Consider the following 20759-nt stretch of genomic DNA (forward strand, 5'->3'; position numbering starts at 1 on the left):
TCTTGTCAAGTCCAATAACATTGGTCATGTCAAGGCAAGATCAGCTCCTGTAGGATTACGGGGGAGTGGATGGGGTCACATCCAACAAGCTGCTCCACTGGACGTGGACGTTAAATGGGTCAGTAAGTCCCTCTCTTGGCTTTGACCAATAAGACCATCCTTCTCTCACAAAAAGCTATAATCCACTCATCTACCCATGGCTCCATGCCTGTTTTCATTCTTGCATATAGGAGCTCATAAAAAGACATATTCCTCTGTCGCATCTTGTAAGTGTGATGATTAAATTGATTTAAATGAGACATTCCCCCTGAAAACTCATTATACAACCATTTCTATGGCCCGTTTATTCATGCCAAGCTCTGATATGTGGCCTCAAACCACTGAGTAAGCATATAAAAGCAAATTTTTTTTTACACAAAGATTCACAAACAGACCCCATTCACCACCTCAATGGGACACAGGTGAGCTTGGGAAAGCTTTTAGTTATCCCTCGTCGCAAAATTAGATTCTGAATCACTTCCGTTAAAAGCCCCCGGCGCTGCAGTTAACACCCACACAAATCAAGACCACCTCTTTAATTGTTCAAATGTCAATACATTTGCATACGGTTTCAATCTTTGCCGCACCCTCAAATTAGTGGGGATCGTAAGGAAGAGAATGACCCAATTTGTTTGAAATTATAAGGTATGCCGCGCTGACGCGACTTGCCAATTAGCTTACAAGTCTCCGCATGTGGTCAGAACAATGCCCCGTAGTTTGTGTATTATGAAAGTGCTTTACAATGCAAAAATGCTCAGCTGTTGCAGATGCTAGTGAGTTATATGCATTAGCAGCCGCCCCGGAGAGCGCACCTCTTATAGTCAGATGAATTTACAGCCCTCTAATAAGCACCACTATGATTCATTCCTTTCTTCTGCAGCGTTCGCATAGAAATCAGCTTGTGCATGGCAACAGTTAGAGAGAAAACAGGAAAAAGAGAGAGATAGAGAGAAGGAGGATGATTTGAACATCAGCAACAAGGCCCCACAGTCATGTGAGGTGCTCAGGATGGTAAAATGGCAGAGGCTTCTGTCTGCTACAAGCTCACCAGTGGTACAGGAACAGAGATCAGGATGTGTTAAAAACGGCCAATTTGTTTGTTTGCCTTGACAACACCAACACCCCCTCCACACACACCCCCCACCCTCCTGTCGGCTGCCGAAGTGGACACGGTGGTGTGAAAGGAGGGGGTATTGATGTGGAAAATCACCCTTTTTGTTTTTGTTTTTCTGTCCTGTCATATTCTCTTTCCCTTTGTCTGTTTCTGTCTGGTTCCATCTTATTTTCTCTCTCTCTCTCTCTTCCATTGTCTCTCTATTGCTTTCTGTCATGGTATCTCTCTTTTTTGTCTCTCCCTGCTTGTCTTTTTTTCTCTCTGTCTCTCTCTCTCCCCTTCTGTCCGTAGGCTGTCTCCTATGGTTCGCCTTAGTCCTCATCCTCCATGTTTCTCCATGAGCTGTGCCATCCATCTGGCTGAGATACATGTGTATCTGTGTGTATATGTGTGTGTGTGTGTGTGTGTGTGTGTGTGTGTGCGCGCGTGCACGTGTACATGCACGCATGTTTGTCAGTTTATGTATTTGTCTAGCTTCCCTCCTGAAGTCATGCTAAAGCCCAGGTCAGACTGCAAGACTGCTCACATCTTGCCCAACGAGGGCAGTTCAGACTAAATGACTGGTTTTCAGTAAATCCTTGCCATGCCTTCCGGAAGCTGTTCACACTACGCATCCGGACCAAGATGGGCATCACACATGAAGATTATCACACACTACCCAATTCTGTCATTCAAAAACATTTTCCCATTTGTCCTACTGTAAATATAAATATACAAAATAGGTGTTCTATTGTTTCTTGCTCCATGGTACAGAAGCTACGGTTTACACTGTATAGTGAAATTATAAGGATAACACTGATGAACAATTTTGCACAAGATTAATTTCACTTAATTTGTAATTGCCTACTTAAGTGAATTGATCCAGGCTTATTGCCATATTATGCCATTTTATATACGATGTACTCCTAATAAAATCGTATAACACTTTGTCAAGAGTTGGGCAAGTGGAGTAGGGAATCTCTACCGTAAACTATCTACTTGAGTGGAAGCTGCTGTTGAAAGTGACCTCTCTTCCGGTTCATCCTCCTTTTTTCCCCCCCTTGAGCTTAACTCTCATTGGCTGTTGCCAGGGTCACTCTCCGATTTCAGTCTTGGTGAGTCTTGGATCGCTGCACCCGGCCAAATCAAACATGCTGGAAAAAATCTTGTCGGACTCCAACCGGTCCTGGAGTTGCCGAGAGATCTTGACACCCCCCCCGTCTCCGGTCTTGAACCCCTTCACACGACAGGATTATCTGCGCTGACCGTTGGGATAGTCCAGTCGAGTTTAGGATTGAAAATCATCGAGTGTGACCTAGCCTTAAACTTCTGGTGGGCGCGCTCATCCCCGTAGGCGTGAGTGCCTTCCTTCCCCCCCCACCCATCCTCCTTCAGACCACAGATCACTACCAGCACCGCCATTCCCCTTGTCTCGCAGGCCTGTCTCTCCCCTGCATCTGCAATAAAGGAATTAATTACCTCGCCAATCTGTGCTGATGATGGGAGGGACATGCTAATTCAATGACTGATTTTCTTCTCCCTGCTTGATGGCTTTCTTCCTCACTGCCGGGCTATCTCCCCACGCTGGATTCCACTCTTTATTCCTCCCGAGTAGCTTCTTTTTTTTTTCTTTTTTTTATCTCAGTTTTTATGACACGCCGTCATGTTATTCAGTCGACATCATAACCCACTGGTCTCATTCTTAGTTACGATATGGGGGGTGAATTTAACTGGAGCGATAAAGGGCGGAAAATCCCAGGTTGAAGATTTACAGTCTCGTTCACAACGTTTCTGATATTACATTGTGGAGTAATACCTACCACCCAGTCCTCTCTGGTGGTAATAAAGGGTATTCAGCACAGGGGGTCAGGGGGTCACCTGTTTCCTCTGAAATCCGATCACGTTCTCTGTAGCTCATCCAGCGCTGTACATCGTAAGACAAGAGGGCCAATTATTGTCAGTACACGGAAGACCATTTCACCCCTCATCCAAAAAAACACCTCAAGATGATCTTTTCTTATATTCCCAAGCTGCTAGTTACCACTTCTCCAGGAATCTCTTACCGCTGATGTCGAACTACCATATGCAGTGTGGCCAACTGATCTCTGCTGACAGCATACAAGTATGTGGGCAATACCGAACCCGGGGTTATGTTTCAGAATGTCACAGAGAGTTGTTTTACATAAGAGAGAGAGTAGAGGGGTGGTGGTGGGGGAAGTGGGGGGGGGTTGTGATTATGGTTAGGCTGAGCCATATAGCCGAGGGGATCCACAGTCTCTTGTTTGATTACAGTCTGACTGTGAAACAAGGCGTATTAAAAGAATTATTACTCAGACATCACAATGGTCCCCCAACAGTCTCTGACACACGCCTTTGAGGAGATTTATTTCACACAGGCCTGATTATTGTGTGTGTTTGTGTTTTCTTTGTTTGTGTGCCTGCATGCGTGCGTGCTTTTCCCATTATGTGTGCCTTTTTGGATGTGTATCTGTGTGTATCTGTGTGTGTGTGTGTGTGTGTGTGTGTGTGTGTGTGTGTGTGTGTGTGTGAACCCCTCTGAAATAGACACCCCCTTGTGTGCATGGCATCGAATATCCGTCTGCTCGGCGCACTTAGAGTTAATGCTTGAAATTTGAGGCACGTACAGTACAGAGAAAGCTGCCAGAAAAAAAAGCAGGCTGTAGTCTGGCAGCTGCTATGTCTGTTCTCTATACTTTGGTGTCATTTTGTGTATGAGGGTGTGTATGAATGTGTGCATGTGTTTATAAGCGTGTCTATGCTTGTGTCTGGGTGTGTGCACTCTGCCTGCCGGTGTCTGTGTGTATCAGTGTATTGTGGGGAAGAAAGAGAGAGAAACATTGAAGACAGCACTAAATAACAAATAAGCCAGCTATTAGGTTTTGTTCCCACAGACACGGACACATACTGTACACACACTCACAAGGACATGACTCATGGGGAATTATATGAATTTTCACTCAGCTTTCTTCATATTTACTGCTGATACACAAGCAATCATATGCTGTGTTCCATTCAACAGCTAGAAGCGCAGCACAGAGTGAAAGACATGTAATCCAATTTCCCTTGTATATTACTGTTATTATTGGTAGATATCAAAATGTATCGCAAATGTACTATAAATCACCAGCCTATTTCATACCCAAGTACAGTTCCTTTTCCATATGAACTCTGAAACAAGGCTGTATCAGTGTGAAATACATGTTGGCAACAAAGATTTTTTTAGTGGCAGCATTAGCAGAAGAAATAATTTACACTTTATTTTTTCACAGCTCAACACCTTATTTCAATTAAACCTACACTCTGCTCTGAATGACTTTTGAAAGCAGATGGCTTTTTTCCTTTATTTTCCCTCCACTTGCTTTTTTTGGTCCCTTTACAAAGGCTGAGCTTGGCTCCTTTCTGAAGGCAGAAACATTCTTTTAATTGTTTGGGGTTCCATTGACTTGTTAACTTTACTATTGCTCTTCCATTAGGAGGTGATTACCACCCGGGAGCCATATTTCACAGCGTATAAAAGCCAGGATTCTTTTACCTTAGGAAGGAAGTAAGGCTCCCGCAAAATGTGAGGCAAGAGGTAAATCTCCTCAGCAGCCCCGCTTCACATAATCATGATATTATTCCATGACAGAACAGGGGATAGAGGAGGGGACGGATGAGATCAAATAATTCTTTTACCTTTTTTTCTGTGGCAAATTAACTGAAACAAATGCAAAATGCATGTTCCCTTCCCACTTTTTCCTCCCTAGCAAGATAAACAGCCCCTGATAATGTGTATGAAACATTACCCTGATGAACAACCATGCGGTGCCTATTGAAAGTGCAGCCATTAAGCATAATATAAAAGACACACACACTGTCAGTTTTCATTTGTCACCCCGGCATGACTACTGAGGCCTAGTGAAGTCTCATCTGGGCTGCGTGTTTGTGTGTGTGTGTGTGTGTGTGTGTGTGTGTGTGTGTGTGTGTGTGTGTGTGTGTGTGAGCGTGGGTGTTTTGTGTGTTCCTGAGCGCTCGCATGCTTACGTGCGTGCGTACAAAGCGCTGACAACACTCAACATCCCCTCCTCCACTTCTTTGCTGCTTCTTCTTCTCTTCCCCTCCCGGATTCCCGTCTCATTGTCTATCGTGAATCCCAGACCTATAACCCCAGTGGTAATAACGGAGCCACTGAGATATATTTAAGTGGAAAAATGTGTGGGCGTCGAATCACACAAAGAGGTTATGAATAAGTCCATCCCGACTATTGGTGGTACTTTGGAGGATATCTCTACTCGCACTCACACTCTATGACAGCTAATTGAAGGTTCCCCTTGGGCTGAGCGCTAGAGAGACATATTAATCAAGGATCCTGTCCTGGTTTCACTATATAGCCCGAAAGTGGGATTGGCTTCTCTTGTCATAATCAAAAGAAAATTGCACAGAGAAGGAATTCAGCGGTATCAGACATATGTTAGCAGAATAGAGAGCGGACAGAAATATTCAATCCACATCCTGTGTGGCAAAAGGTATGGAGAAGGCTGCCACAGCGCTACCCAGGGATCAATAGCAATCCCTCGCAGTGGTTACCTATAAACTTATCCACTTAGACATCTCTGCAAAGCAGGGACTGCCTGACAGGAGCGTCCATTTTAATACCTATGGGTTAATGCCTCCCAGCTTTCATTGGATTAAATTAAACCAAGCTATGGCATGAAGGTAATGAGATTATTGTGTTGCTGGCAGGATTACGGACTGACACACTCTGCACACATGAGTAGCAGTGGTCAGAGAGGTTGCATTGTTTATGTATGAATCTCTCCGGGAAGCATTTACGCACAGCCTACATTCGTATTAGCCTATTTTTCATAAGGGAAAGCGGATTAGTTTCCATCATAAACATGAAAAGAAAAACCCTAACCCCAACAGGATTATTTTATCCCTTTTACTTATATCCTTTGTCATTGTATTCCTTTTAATGAGACCCTTTAATGTACAGCTATATTCTATGACTATGCATATTGAGAACAATAATGTTGTATTATTAGCAACATCAGCACAGCGTGGCTGTCCCCTGCAACACAGACATTGCCTCAGCAAATCCAATTCTTTCCCCCCTACTCCTCCCCTTTCCCAAAAGCCAACTAGTTTGCTATGGGGCAAAATCGACTGGGATTCAGCAAAACTAGATCCCGCTCTAATGGAAAGCTAGAGGAGAGGCAAGCCCATTAGTTCTAACCTAGTATTAGCCTAGTCTACTTTAATTACCCCCACAGTTTTAACGCTGATAGCCAGAATAGCAGGTAGCAGTGGGAAAGAAAGAAAGAAAAAAAGACTTCAAACAGATGTAATTGTACATGTTATAACTAGAGCATGGAGCTCAACATCTCAGCCAGCCATGACAAGCAGCCCTCTTCAGTGAAGGGTGTGGACATGATACAGTTGTTAGTGAACATGCTAAAGGAATGCGCTTGGATTACAGTAGATGCCTACTTGATTTATTGGCTGTACTTGCAAGCCCCTTATCTTAAATCAAGCTGTCTAACAGCAATCCATTTCCATTTTATTTCTGTCTGGATTGTAAACTCCCCACCCATGAAGACTGGGATTTATCATCATCATCTTTCATACTTTGGAAATGAGAAACCTATAAGGGCCCCCGGAATTTCCTGGGAATGTTCTGGAAGTTTGCCAAGCACCCCGACCCAGATGTAAAAAATAATAATAATGATAATAATTTACTCACTTATGTTGACACACATTCATTTTCTTAAGACAGGGCTACATTAACCCTGCAAGGTTCTGGCATGTAAACTTGACCAACAATTTGCAAAGTGAAAGTTGTTTTTGTTTTTTTTGGTAACTATTGCTTTCACCTCTGTGAGTCTTTTCAGATCAGTGGTCATGAGAAAACAAGGGTTATAGCAATGAAAGGGTATTGGCGCAGAATAGAGACGTGCATTTCTCCCAGCCAGCTAAATGCTGGTGCTGAAAGGACACTAAGCACAGGTTGTCTCTCAACCAGCGTGACAGGCATGGCCGTGCAGCCGAGAATTTCAGCGTGTTGAGTAAAAGGATACAGGTAGGAAAAAGGGGGGAGAGGGGATGGGGAGACAAGCGAAGAGGAGTTTGTGGTGAAGCCAACCAGCCAAATCTGCCTTCAGCTCAGTGTCAAAACAGCCAGTCAGCTGTGTACACCTTCATGTCACCTGCTTGTGTATGTGTGTGTGTGTTTGTGTGTGTGTGTGTGTGTGTGTGTGTGTGTGTGTGTGTGGCTCTACAGCCAGGAGGGAGCACACAGAGTCATCTCCTCTGGTCAATAGAGCCTAATTCGCCACAGGTAGCAGCCAGCCTCAAAGGCGATTTCCCTTCAGCTCAACTGTGCTGAAGCCTCACATCCACACCGCGGGGCCTATGGTGGTAGTGGAGCGGTGGTGTGTGTGTGTGTGTGTGTGTGTGTGTGTGTGTGTGTGTGTGTGTGTGTGTGTGTGTGTGTGTGTGTGTGTGTGTGTGTGTGTGTGTGTGTGTGTGTGTGTGTGTGTGTGTGAGAGAGTGGAGCGGAGTGGGGGAGGTTGCTATCAGCCAGGCCCATTATCCAATGGAAGCAATAGATACGGTGGTGCGGCTGCCTGGCCTGGGGTCTGGCTGCCTCCCCTCCCATCCACCGGAAGACAGGAGCTGTCGTCCCAGCCTCCAACTCAGCCTCATTCTTTCTGAGTTTTTCTGTCATCACTTTCTCTCTCTCTCTCTCTCTCTCTCTCTCTCTCTCTCTCTCTCTCTCTGTCTGCACCCCCATCCGTCCTTCCCGTCTTGCTGTTTCGCCTGTCCTCCCTCTCACTCCCACCTCCCTTTGTCTCTCTGTCGCTCTCTGTCTCGCCGGCCGTTCTCACTTGGTTGTCCTACTGAGAAACGACTGCGCTCGACTCAAGCAGCGCAACAGCTCCACTTCACATTCCCTGCATGCTCTACAGACAGCCTAATGGAGGAAATCAAAGTACTCAAATGCGATTAGATTCAGTACACACATTGCATTCTAATCAGAGTTCCTTTGATTGATATAGCTTATCCTTTTAAATCCAACCAACAAATACGCGTTGTTGTTGTTTTTTGTTTTTTTTTGCACTTGGAGATGTGGAGCAGATTTATATCAAATAGTTTGTGTTTATCAACATTTCATCGGTGAAACTCCCTTATGTTCAACTTTTATGAAATGTAATTACAGTGCTACTCACACTACTGTGGAGTATCGCATGAAAAATGTCTTCATAGTTTTTCCTCAGTGGCTCATGTTAAATGTAAGGAGTGCACTATTTTCTCCTTTCCCGGGACTGAAACATATTGTTTTTGCCTGGGGCATTGCATGAGTTACTGCACACCTGCTTTATCAGAGTATGAGTAGTAGGGAGAAACAACTGCAAAATGAATGTTCAGGCACCATGGCTACACATACAGGTTTTGTGTTTCTCTGGTGAAATTTAATCAGCCGTGCCACAAAATCTCCCAGGCAGGAATGACTGCCGGGCAGGAGGATGTTACTGTAATTATTGTCTTGTTCGCCACAGCCTGAGTGCCTTGAATAAGCCACAGTCCACGGGAAGGCAAATATGCTTGTTGCACAAAGCAGTTAGCAGCAATTTACCCAACGGGAGATTTGGATGTATAGGATTCTTACAGCGTTAGACCTGTTGAGGAAGAACTTGTGCATGCTACTTACATGGGAGCGGCATTAAGGGTTAGCGGTCCATGAGAGAGTTCATGAGGTTTTGATCCGCTGGTTCAACACACATGCCAAAGTATAATTGAACAAAATACTTAACACTTATGTGTCCCAGGTGTGCCACACTAGCTAGCTCATCCTGCACTGCAATTAGAGGGCCAAATGCCATATTTACTGCAGTGAGGGATCATTCAAAAGTCTTCACCAATAGAATATGAGTCAAGGAGAGAAAGGCAGTTGTATTTGATGGGAGGGGCGGGATTGTTCAAAAATCTGATGGTTTTATTGGTTAGAAATGTATATTTACGCCTACTAGTGCAGCATGAGGTCACCATGAAAGGTACTCCGTTTTCCAGGAAGTAAAAGTAATGGGAGTCCATTTCACGGGGACTTTAACACTATGTTCTCCCCATTTAGCTACACACTAGCACATACTGGCGCTACACCCAACCATAATGCTTCTTTACCTTCTCTCTTCTCACAGAGCCAGGGACAGTACCCACCATGGCCCCGCAGCCTCCGGGACCGACAACCACCACCACAACAACCACGGTGCACCAGAGAGTGGCCAACACTACCACCACAACAGGGCCCAAGGTGGGTGGCAGGGGAACGTCTAAGCCGCCTCCTGTGGTTCCACAGACTCCCGCCCCTCCGCCCCCGACCTACTCTCCATCCCAACGCTTCTGCGAGGCCACGGAGAAGAGAGACATCGTGTGGCCTGAGACCCAGAGGGGCATGCTCGTAGAGCGACCGTGCCCCAAGGGAACAAGAGGTAAACAGTCCTCCCTCTCACCTCGGGGGGCCTCCTGCTCGCTGTTTTCAATATGACCCAAAGCGTCCCGAGAGAACGCCCTGTGTTTGTTAGATCCATCTGATATTGTTGCATATAATGATCTTTTTATCTATAAAGAACACCGGTTCCAGTCGGTGTACAGGGAATCCGTGAAGACAGTTTCTAATAGTGTTAGTCATTCGCTGTGTCATTCCAGGTCAAAACATGATTTAGCAATCTGTAACGGTTGCGTTGCAGAGGAGCAGGCTCAGCTGTTTCTTTTAGAGCTTGCTTGGATATGTGCATCCCTCATTTGATTGTGTGTGAAATCGTGTTAGCGCTCAGGGTTCATCAGACATAGGGCTAATTGGGACGGAAGCAAATTCTTTTTACAACTTAATTCGTAGAAAAAACAGGCACAGAGCTGTTGAAAATGTGTCAGAAAATTCCACGCTGCCAGATTGAAGAAGCAAAACAGGGGACGATGCTGTAAATCCACTGTAGTTTGTCATTTAACAACATTCACTGATAAATCTATCATCAGTGAGAAACCAAAATTTCTGCCAGGGGTAATAGATCTGTTACAAGTAAGCACACATGCACACACACATTCACACAAACGCACACTTGCTGGCCTCATATCTTAACATTTCTGTTTTCACTTTTGCTTTTATCTATATTCATGTCCTTTGTTGATCTGTAAAGGGCTGTGGCAAAGGAAATTTGCCTTGACTTGATTGAACTTGACTATCCCTTTCTTGTTTTCCCTAACAGGCACAGCCTCCTATTTATGTGTCCTCTCCACTGGGGCCTGGCACCCGAAGGGCCCTGATCTCAGCAACTGCACCTCCCACTGGGTGAACCAAGTCGCCCAGAAGGTTTGTATGAGCTGCTCTACCTAGCTGTTTTCATCCTTTAAGTGGAGTGTATCTCTTGAAAACGTAGCATGCCTGCCATAGATTATAAGAGCAGATATAGCTGGGAGCTGTCTAAGGTGCCTCGCTGTGTAAAGCACCTGTTTTGTACCTTAGTACACAATAAAAGACTGCCGTACTGTGTCCTTTTTATCAACTGCCACCATGGCAACTTCCCTCTGTACATAAAAAAAGATAATAAAACCACTATTCATGTCTGACATTGCAAGCGCTCATTCAAGTGCGGTTTGATGTCAAAATACGGGCTGAAAAGAGCCGTCTAAGTCCGTCTTGCTCTATTCACATGAATATGATCCTCTCCCTCCCCCTGCAGATCCGCAGCGGTGAAAACGCCGCTAACCTGGCCAACGAGTTAGCCAAGCACACCAAAGGCCCCATCTTCGCCGGGGACGTCAGCTCCTCCGTGCGTCTGATGGAGCAGCTGGTCGACATCCTGGACGCTCAGCTGCAGGAGCTCCGACCCAGCGAGAAGGATTCTGCAGGACGCAGCTTCAACAAGGTAACCGGGTCTCACGTCTGCCCAAAATAACCACCACCGCACAAAACTCCTCTCTCTTTATCACGCTCCGCGCTATATTAAGATAAATACTGCTGACATTTTTGAACCAATTCTCTCTTGCTGGGTCTCTCTATCTTAGTCAAGGTTAGACGATTTAGGTGCTTCACTGACATGCTCATGCTTTTAAGTGCGAAGCGCAAAAGGGAATACGCTGTTCCGCAGTGTAGCTGTTATTGTTTCTGACATGAAGTCTGCCCATCTCTCCCTTTCTTTTCAAAGTCAGAAAAGCTGTGAGAAAGGCAAACAGCGAAGCGAAAAAAAAACACAAAAGCAATTATATTATTTCAGGCTAGCAAGAGATCTGTATTCATGGCAGTATTTGTACATTTGTGGTAATGGCTGTAATTTGGCTCTGCCAAGGCTAATAGTTCTGTGATGTGTCAGGAGGCTTTGAGAGGAAATACAGCATGTCATGAATGTGAGCCGGAGAGCTTTTGTTCTTCGACCTCCAGGTAGGCAAGCCGGCAGCACAGGAGACAGTGCAGCGGGCGAGGGGGAGTGGACAGACCAGCCATTCAGTCCGCCAGTCAGTCAGGACCTCGCTTCTCAAAAGCCTTGTACTCAAGCTCGTGAAATTTGCTAATTGTGTGTCTCTGTGTTTGATCTGTTCTTTTTCTTTTCTAATGAAAAAGCTTCAAAAACGAGAAAGGACATGCAGGGCATACATGAAGGTATTGCTACTGGACTGTTCCACTCTGCTTGCTGCCGTTCCCCACCTCCATCCCTGTGCTGTGCGCCCCGTCCCGGCCCGAGCTCGACAGCATGCCCCCTCTGCACTATCATGTACTCTGTTCCCTCCTCCCTGTGCTTCCTGCATTTTTGAGTAATTGCCTTACACACAGCCACAGTTGTACCCAAAGTGCTTTCTAAGTCAAAGAGAAGCCATCAGCAATTACTAATGTGACTTCTTTTCATGAAGTGTGTTTTTTGTTTTTTTTCTCTTTGCGGTTACAGCAGTGGTGTATTTTGTTTCTCACTCTGTTTTTCCCCATTTCACGTTTCCTTATTGTTTATTCAAGATTGCACATGTCTGGATACATAACACCACAACTCAAACATGCTTACCTCCCTCTCATTATTCATTTACTAAAGGATTTGCTGCTTTGCTGCAATTTTTTTGCTGTTGTCTGAGAGCTCCCTTAAATATAAAAAACCCTCCTGAATATTGCATCAAGAGTGAAACTCAGTTCACTTGTGATTTATTCAAGCCTTTATCTTCAAGGACCATCACCTGACCTTTCACCGCATGTAAAATAGAAATTGTGGTACTTCTTTCACAAGGACACTGGTTTTCATTTGTTTCATAAATTAGAGGTACAAATCTTTAGCTCTATCTGGTTAATAGGGTTAGCCGGGTCAAACCAATTTTTTGTCCTTTTTCCTCCAATGCTTCCAGGCCGGGCCCACTCATCACAGTATTTTGGCCATATATATCCCTCAACCATTAGGGAGATCAGTGTCCTCCACCTGCCACCAATGTCACCCCCTCCGCCACCCCCCAATCCGGATCGCTCCTTCGGGAGGGTATTAAAATGGATCGAGCTAATTAGCCAGTAGACGGCCATGCGCTCGTAAAAAGGGGGAAGGGAAAGGGAAAAAGATGTAGTTACATTCCCTCTCCCAAAATGTCACATCATCTGTTTTGGTGTTAATGTCCCAGAGTATGGCATATTTCTCGCGGCACGTGGATCTCCAGTCAAAGGTGGTGATGGGGAAAAGGCTGGACGGAGAGCTACAGTGTTAGGGAAGGCGGGTCGATGTAGATGACAGTATTTATGCGACTAATGACAGTATGAGAGGGGATCTGGGACAGAGATCGTTGAGTCAGCAGTATCTGACATCTGCCATATTTGATGCAACAACGCATTAGCCACCCCCGCCCCTTCCCCCGGCCGGCCCTGACATTGATTACCTGATTAGACACATTGATTTGATTATTTCCTGAGGAAATACCAGCGTCGTCTGGATCCTACGCCCCATTTTATCCTCTGTCTGTCCAGAGCCGTTCAGACGACCGAAACATGTGGGGCTGGAAAAATGTCCGTATGAAGGATATAATTCAATGAGATCAGTTATAATAATAATATATTTTGTTTTGCTTTCCTAAATGTGCATAGGAACATTTTATAATCATTTTCTGGTCTTGTTAGCACAGTGACTAAGTGATTAGAGATATCCTGTTATCGAACAGCAGAGCTTTTCCACACCCGAGGTGACTGGTGCGTAGGAGAAGACTGTGAGTCGAAAATTAAAGAAAGGAAAATCTTCCACACACTATCTACTGTATATTACACTTAGAGCATCTTTATTGAGAACAGGTTTTGGTACCAGGACCTTCATCAGGTTATCTCTTGATATCCTGTTATCGGAAAGTCCTGATAGGTTCAATACACCGTGACCCGAGTGTCTGTCCTGCTGAAGTGTCCTTGAGAAAGACACTGAATCTGTAGCAGCTCCAGCGACGCTGTTCTGCAGCCGACCGTGTGCTGTGACTCCCTGTGGAGGGGGGACGCTTTCAAAAAATGCTTTATTTTTTAATTCAGCCGAAGCCCAACAGTGTCCTTGTTTGTCATTTATACGGTCAACAAAAACAAATTTACCTCTCGACTTAATATGGATTTCCTCATCATGCACATCATCCCAATGAGGCAACTCAACACATTTCCCTTTATTTAAGTTTATTGTTTGCATGTCGCTGCTTAAGCTTGTAAACATCTTATTTTTTTCTGAATTACTCACCTATCTATTTTCTTGTTTTTTTCTTGGGGGACGCAGGCCATTGTGGACACAGTGGATAACCTTTTACGGCCAGAAGCTTTGAAGTCCTGGCAAGACATGAACAGCACGGAGCAAACCCACGCAGCCACCATGTTACTGGATACTTTGGAGGAAGGAGCCTTTGTCCTTGCAGACAATCTAATGGAGCCTGCCATTGTCAAAGTTCCTTCAGACAATATAAGTAAGTAAAACAGAATTTGTAGAAAGCAAACAACAAGTGTGCTCTGTTGATACGAGCTCAGTTAATTTGATTATTTTCAATTCACTGAAAGAAGAAGTGAGTAACTATGATGGGAAAACAAGGCCGCCGCATAAAAAAGGACTTTGTTTTCATAATATGCGTTTAAACCTCGGGGGAACAGAAAAATAAAGCATATTAGGTTTAACGAGTCGCTTACTGACAAAGTGATGAATATCAGACAATTAAATAGACTGGATTCTCTGATTGCGCGCGCTTAGTTTATAAATGTATGCGTCTGGACCTTGTAACTCTATACATTAATGTGAACATTAGCCTGCTGTGGAGACAAACATTGTTTATCCACTGCCGCCTCCTCCTTTTCCCTTTTTCTTCAGCTGTTAACGCATACAAGGGAGAGAAGGTGTTTTTGTTTTTTTTCTCATTTCTCTGCAGTGTCTTATTCAAATGTTTTATCTCACAAATCCACTCATTTATTATGTGACTCGTATGAATGAAATGATCACCTTGGTGCTGACATTTTTTACTCTGTAGTTCATTGTTGTTTAGATTGGCTGTGTGAATCGCTTTGTGCATTGGCCTCCACAACACTTCAGTCAGTCTAGAGTTAGGAATGTCAGCAAGAAGGCCTTGGTATAAACATTTTCTGTTGTTTCCTTCTTGTTCTCTCGTAAAAAACAGTCTGTAATGACTTTTATCTCTTTCTCTCTCTCTCTGCTCTTTCGTTTTCCCTTCATCTTTCTCTAACCCAACCTCTGTATCTGTCCCCCCCATCCCCAGTCCTGGATGTGTATGTGCTCAGCACCGACGGCCAGGTCCAGGACTTCAAATTCCCACAATCCAGCAAGGGTGGCATCTCGATCCAGCTGTCAGCCAATACTGTCAAGCTCAACAGTCGCAATGGTAAGCTCCTTTAGACACGACAAAAAAGAGAGAAAGAAAGAAATACAGAAAGAAAGAAGAACTTTCACACCATTACTCTTGTCACTCACAGTGTGGAGTGGAGTGTTTATTCCATGTGCGAGAGATTGTGAAAGTGTACGGAGGGTTGTGTTTGACTTTTGTTCCCATTCCTGTGTCTGTGAAAAGGTGAAGAGTCTGTCAAAATGGTCTGCCAATGCTGCCTGTCAAAACTGACAATGTGGCGTGATTACTCGGCGGTGCTGTTAGTTAGGGAGCACCACAATGGAGTTGATCCCGAAAACCCCAAGCACTGTGATATTGGCCGAAAAAATGACAGGCCCCACTTAGAAGAGTTCTGTCTCTCTCTCTCTGTCTTTCTCTGTATTTCTCGCTGTTCCCTTGTTGAATCTCTTGTTCTAACATTTTTACTCCTCTTTTTTTTATCTTGTATTTTTTACCACAGTTTTTCTATACATCCATTGCTTGTCTTGGAAGCTTGTTTTTCTCATCCTCTTTTGTCTGTCTTCATCTCTCTCTCTCTCTCTCTCTCTCTCTCCAGGAGTTGCCAAGCTGGTTTTTGTGCTCTACAAAAATCTGGGCCAGTTCCTCGGCACAGAAAACGCCACCATCAAGATGGCCAATGAGGCTTATGGGCGCAACGTGTCGGTGGCGGTCAACTCTGACATCATCGCCGCCTCAATCAACAAAGAATCCAGCCGCGTGTTCATTAATGACCCAGTGGTTTTTACCCTGGAGCACATTGACGTGAGTGTCCCCACCGGAGTGCACGGAGAGAGGTCATATTAAAAAACACCAGGAGGGAACAGCCAGAGTAGACAGAGATCTGCAATTTGAATTGTAAATGCCTGGCTAGGTCAGTCGGCAGTTTATTTAAGTCATTGAACATCAAATTAAAGGAGTCTTTAGAACCTAAGTGAATTCTTAATGAAAACTAATTCTTTAATCAACATTGGGATATAAATGATACCCATTTTCTTTTATAGTGGGGGAAATTAACTCCTAGATTAGCCGTACAATCTAGGATGAAATTACTGGAGCACCAATTATCTTCCGTCTTTTAAAGTTGTCACTAGAGTTCCCAGAGGGCCATGCGTGACTCCATTCTTTATCAGAGAAATTGTGCAATTCCAAAGACATGCCGTCAAACAATTATCCTTCTCTGTTATTAAGGCCTCATATACCCGACCATGCCTCGGTTGATTTGGCAAGCATGTGCCAAATGAGATACAACATATGAATTGCTTCATAAGAGCCGTGAAGTGAAAAATCCTCATCCATATCAGTGCGGGGAAATACTTTGTATGAGTAGGGGGTAAATGGCCTCTGTGTTCTACATGTACTTCAATTTCAGGCAGTCAATTATTTGGACACTTAACCATATCTCTTGTTATCTGCAGATGGAGCACTACTTCAACTCCAATTGCTCCTTCTGGAATTACTCTGAGAGGAGTATGATGGGCTACTGGTCCACCCAAGGCTGCAAGCTCCTGGACTCCAATAAAACACACACCACCTGCTCCTGCAGCCACCTCACCAACTTCGCCATCCTCATGGCACACCGGGAAATCTCAGTATGTAGCTTCCATGCTTTTTTCTTTATATATTCACATCTGATTTTACTTATGTTTCCTTTTAAATTGAACTACATTATTTAAGACGTTGCTCGTACTGTATGAGCAAACCCAAAAGATACTTGTTTCGGGCTTACAAGGCTTAAAAGGCAGCGTTGCAAGGTTGCGGTGTGCGTGGAGCTACTTTAAGTGTTGCAGAACAGTATGAGACTTTCCGTTTTTTGAGAGGGTGCAACCCACTCTCTCTTCCCTGCAGGGGTTGGCCAGTATACCGCGACACACACCGCACCGTCACTATCACAATTACGGACTTGTTCAGGCAACAGCATGAGCACAATGCGGCACGGTGCTGCTGTCCTCGTTAGCCGTTTAATTTTGCATAACCATCTGATGGACACATGTCTCATGCTCCCACTCAGCAAAGCAGAAGCATGGCCAAAAAAGCAAGCTAGTGGGTGATTGTGAGAAGGACAGGTGCAGCAGAAGGCGGTGAAGAGCCGAACGTTCCCACACTGTATGAAAGTGGAAAGATTTAAACCGAATGTTCTCTGGTTCCTTTTACTTTTTTTAACAATGTAAAACATGCAATTGAGTGTTTTACCTGTGTTTTAGCAATAATAATGTTTTTTTTAAGCTGACTTCAATATTTTTGGACAAGATTATCCTCCCCGACCAGTTGTGCTTTATCACTCTTTCTGCCCTACAAAGCTAAAGGGCAGTAACTGCTTAAGACTAGATGGTGAAACTGAGAAAAATGGCTTCATTATCTTCATCTTCTTTATCTCCTGTCCTGGCAAAAGTATTATTAGTACAGAAGTTGATAATATATATTGTTTACTAGCACCTATTTTTGTTAAAATGCAATCTAAACTTGAGTCCTGACGTTTTACCTTTGAAAAACACAAAAAAATAGTTACTGCTGGCAGCATTGATCACCCTTGCCTGGCTTCAGTGCGTCTGATTGGTTACCAGTTATTTCTTGGTGTCTTGTGAGAAATAGAACGGCAGTATTTCCACCCCTGCTGTTGGAGTTGAGATGTGGGAGCAGTGGGACATCTTCATTTCTTTCTATTGACAAACAGACGTTTTAATGTGCCCTATCGTTTATTTCTCCCCCATCCAGGGTAAAGACGGAGTGCATGAGCTGCTTCTGACCGTCATCACTCGCGTGGGGATTGTGGTGTCCCTCGTCTGCCTCGCCATCAGCATCTTCACCTTCTGCTTCTTCCGGGGCCTGCAGAGCGATCGCAACACCATCCACAAGAACCTGTGCATCAATCTCTTCATCGCCGAGTTAATATTCCTAATTGGTATCGATATGACGGAACCCAGGGTAAGCTGGAACGATTGCACCCTATTGATTCGGTTTTGATTCATTTCCCTGTCTCACTTTATCTCCTCTCGCCCCCCAAAACAAAACAAAGGACCCTTCCGATGTGAAATTGATGAGACTTTAAGCATTGTTTGTTTCCAACCTTCTCGGCTTGTCCCCGACATGACATGAGTGAGACAGCACCATTAATATAGATTACTAAGGGGCCGTGTCTCCCACTCGACAGGTCTTTTTTCCTTTCTCACTTAAAGCCACAGTTGCCATGGCTCGCACTGTCCTCAGAAACTAGAGCATCCACACTGTTGTGTTTCTTTATTTCTTCTCCCTTTTCACGTAAGAGTTGGAGCACAATTTTGGTGAGAAATGGCTTTTGTGTAGCACAGAAATGTTGTGCATACAGCTGGGAATCAAGGCTTCAACTGTTGAGCAGCATGATTCAAGCACACATGCTAAATAGCACAGACAATTAAACCTACTGATTAACCTTGCAATGCAAATGCCATTTAAATTTCCACTGTATCGCTGGAAGGTTAAACCTCCGCATCGACAGACCCCATGTGGTGACTGAATATTCATTATCTTTTTATTAAGGAAGTGTGATACTTTTTTAAAGTTCTTTTCATCGTTTTCACTGAGATATGTTCAACTGAATGGAAAAGGCAACAAACTGAAAGAGCGGTGAATGTATTCAGTGGAATTCCATAAGAGACAGCGGAGATGATAAAGTTGGAATAAAAAAATGGCTATTCAGTTACCTCTTGTTATGTTTAGACCATATTTGTACCACTTTACCTCAAAGATCTGCCAAGTTTTTTGAAACTATGATTGCACTGTTCACTCTCAGTTGTTTTAATCAGTCTAATAATTCCTCTGTCTCAGATTGGGTGCGCCATCATTGCGGGGATCCTACATTTCTTCTTCCTGGCCTCCTTCGCCTGGATGTGTCTGGAGGGAGTGCAGCTGTACCTCATGCTCGTGGAGGTCTTTGAGAGCGAATACTCACGGAAAAAGTACTACTACGTGTCTGGATACCTCCTCCCTGCCATCGTGGTTGGCGTCTCCGCAGCCATTGACTACAGGAGCTACGGGACCAAGAAAGCGTGAGTGAAGCCTTCTATATAAATCCTTGGAAATGCAGAGCGTAAGTCCTGGATGCTGCACTGTGTGGGCTTACCTACTGTGTCTGTGTGTGGCAGCTTTTGAAAAGAAATCTACTCATCATTTCTGCCAGCGCCTTTTGTGCATCCCTGGAGACTACACCAAAACATTTGAGCTCCTCTGCCTGGGATGGGCAGCTGTTCAATTTTTTATGTCATTTGAAAGTGGCTGACAGACTCAACACTGTGGTTTCAGGGGGCCGCGGCTACATTAATGCCTCTCTGCTCAAAGACCCTCCTGTGACCTCTTGTTTGTAAATGCTCTCTTAAAGAGAAGAGCACTGTGCAGAAAAAGCCTTTTACGTAGATTAATGGCCATATCTCAGCTAAGACCCAGCTATCCAGTGAGGCTACTTGGGGTCTTCCCTTTGTTTTGTATAACTGTGTTAATGTTCAACTTGTGCGGGGGATTTTGAGAGCACTCCAAGTCCATTATTGTCTAAAAATTATCTTCTCCATGTCATGAGCCCAATGCCATCGTTTTGACCCAGAATTAATTTCCTTCCATTGATATTTGGCTTGAGGAGTCTGCAGATAGGGCTGTTTTTCTTAGGAAGTGTGTGTTTTCCCAAGCTGAAGTGTGTGTTTTTGTGTCGTAGGTGCTGGCTAAGTGTGGACAATCACTTCATATGGAGCTTTATAGGACCTGTCACCTTTATCATCATGGTAAGTTGATTTTCTTTTCCTGAGAATAAGCTTATAGTGACAGACAGAGAGTGAGGAAGGGAGAGGGACAGATGAAAGAGATGCAAGAGAGAGAAAAAAAGTGAGATAGTGGAACTGAATGAAGAGAGCGAGCGTATGATTTTTTTGCTCAGATTCTTCTCAATGATAGCAGGTTATTTTAACGCCAAAGACAGATTTTGAGGCATACAACATATTCCCCCTGCCTCTCACCAGCTGACAAGGATCAGGATTTGATAACGTAGTTTCACCTTGCATTTTCACAACAGCTCCCTTGAAGTTTCACATTGCAGAGATTGCCTAATGGCTTTCAAGTTCCACTTTTTGTTAGAAACAAAAAGCTGTAAAATGGCCTCAAGGTGTGTGTTCTACAGCACATAAGATGGCACTGTTAGGGTTTATCGCTGCTTTTTTCCTCCTCTGCGTCAGCCTCTCTGTGTGTATGCGTGTGCGTATGTCCTCCAGTAGTAAATAGCAGATGACAGTGTCAGGGAGAAGAAGAAAGCAAAGGCACCTCTCTGTTTGGTCAAGGACCGTCAGGGGTGAAGGACATACAGCATATTATATTGACATATGTGCCATTGAAGCATGCAATTATTTACTGGTCATGACATTATTATCTCCCGCTCCACCAGAGAGGCTCAGAGGAATGAGACCTGAGGGAGTCTTACCTCTCCACACACAAAAAAAAAAAAAAAAAAAAGAAAGAAATAGCAGGTGGTATTCCTCAGACAGATCCTCTCAGCCTACTCTGCCATGTATTGCTTTGCCCCCCATGCACACCAAGGGATGAGGAACCGCTCCAAACTTGCCTTGCCGCTGTGCAGCGAGGCTGAGTAATATTTGTTCAGCACTGTGTTCATTATCCAGCTTAATGGTTAGTATCTATAGATGCGGTGACCTCTGTTCAACGCCAAACTCACATTGAAAGCACACTGGAGAGAAGGGGCACCCATGTCAAATCCCGGCGAGTCTCCATTCACCATTGGCTGACCGCT

General features: G+C 44.4%; 1 protein-coding gene across 2 annotated transcripts in view; it reads left to right on the top strand.

Annotated features, from left to right (window-relative positions):
• Window positions 1-20759, top strand: part of adgrl2a (adhesion G protein-coupled receptor L2a) — a 95103-nt gene that overhangs the window by 59705 nt on the left and 14639 nt on the right. Inside the window, exons 7-17 of one of the 2 annotated variants that reach the window (XM_071532628.1) lie at window positions 9331-9621; window positions 10396-10499; window positions 10870-11055; window positions 11748-11786; window positions 13891-14074; window positions 14873-14995; window positions 15555-15760; window positions 16414-16587; window positions 17711-17920; window positions 18800-19020; window positions 19677-19743. In XM_071532628.1, the coding sequence (XP_071388729.1) occupies window positions 9331-9621; window positions 10396-10499; window positions 10870-11055; window positions 11748-11786; window positions 13891-14074; window positions 14873-14995; window positions 15555-15760; window positions 16414-16587; window positions 17711-17920; window positions 18800-19020; window positions 19677-19743 (1805 nt within the window). The remainder of the gene's footprint in view (window positions 1-9330; window positions 9622-10395; window positions 10500-10869; window positions 11056-11747; window positions 11787-13890; window positions 14075-14872; window positions 14996-15554; window positions 15761-16413; window positions 16588-17710; window positions 17921-18799; window positions 19021-19676; window positions 19744-20759) is intronic. The other variant, XM_071532627.1, reaches the window with a different exon arrangement.

Source organism: Centroberyx affinis, unplaced genomic scaffold (assembly GCF_046629955.1).
Source record: "Centroberyx affinis isolate AG114_WGS23_722 - 3 ecotype Tasmania unplaced genomic scaffold, CSIRO-AGI_Caff_v1 ptg002225l_1, whole genome shotgun sequence".
NCBI lineage: Eukaryota > Metazoa > Chordata > Actinopteri > Beryciformes > Berycidae > Centroberyx > Centroberyx affinis.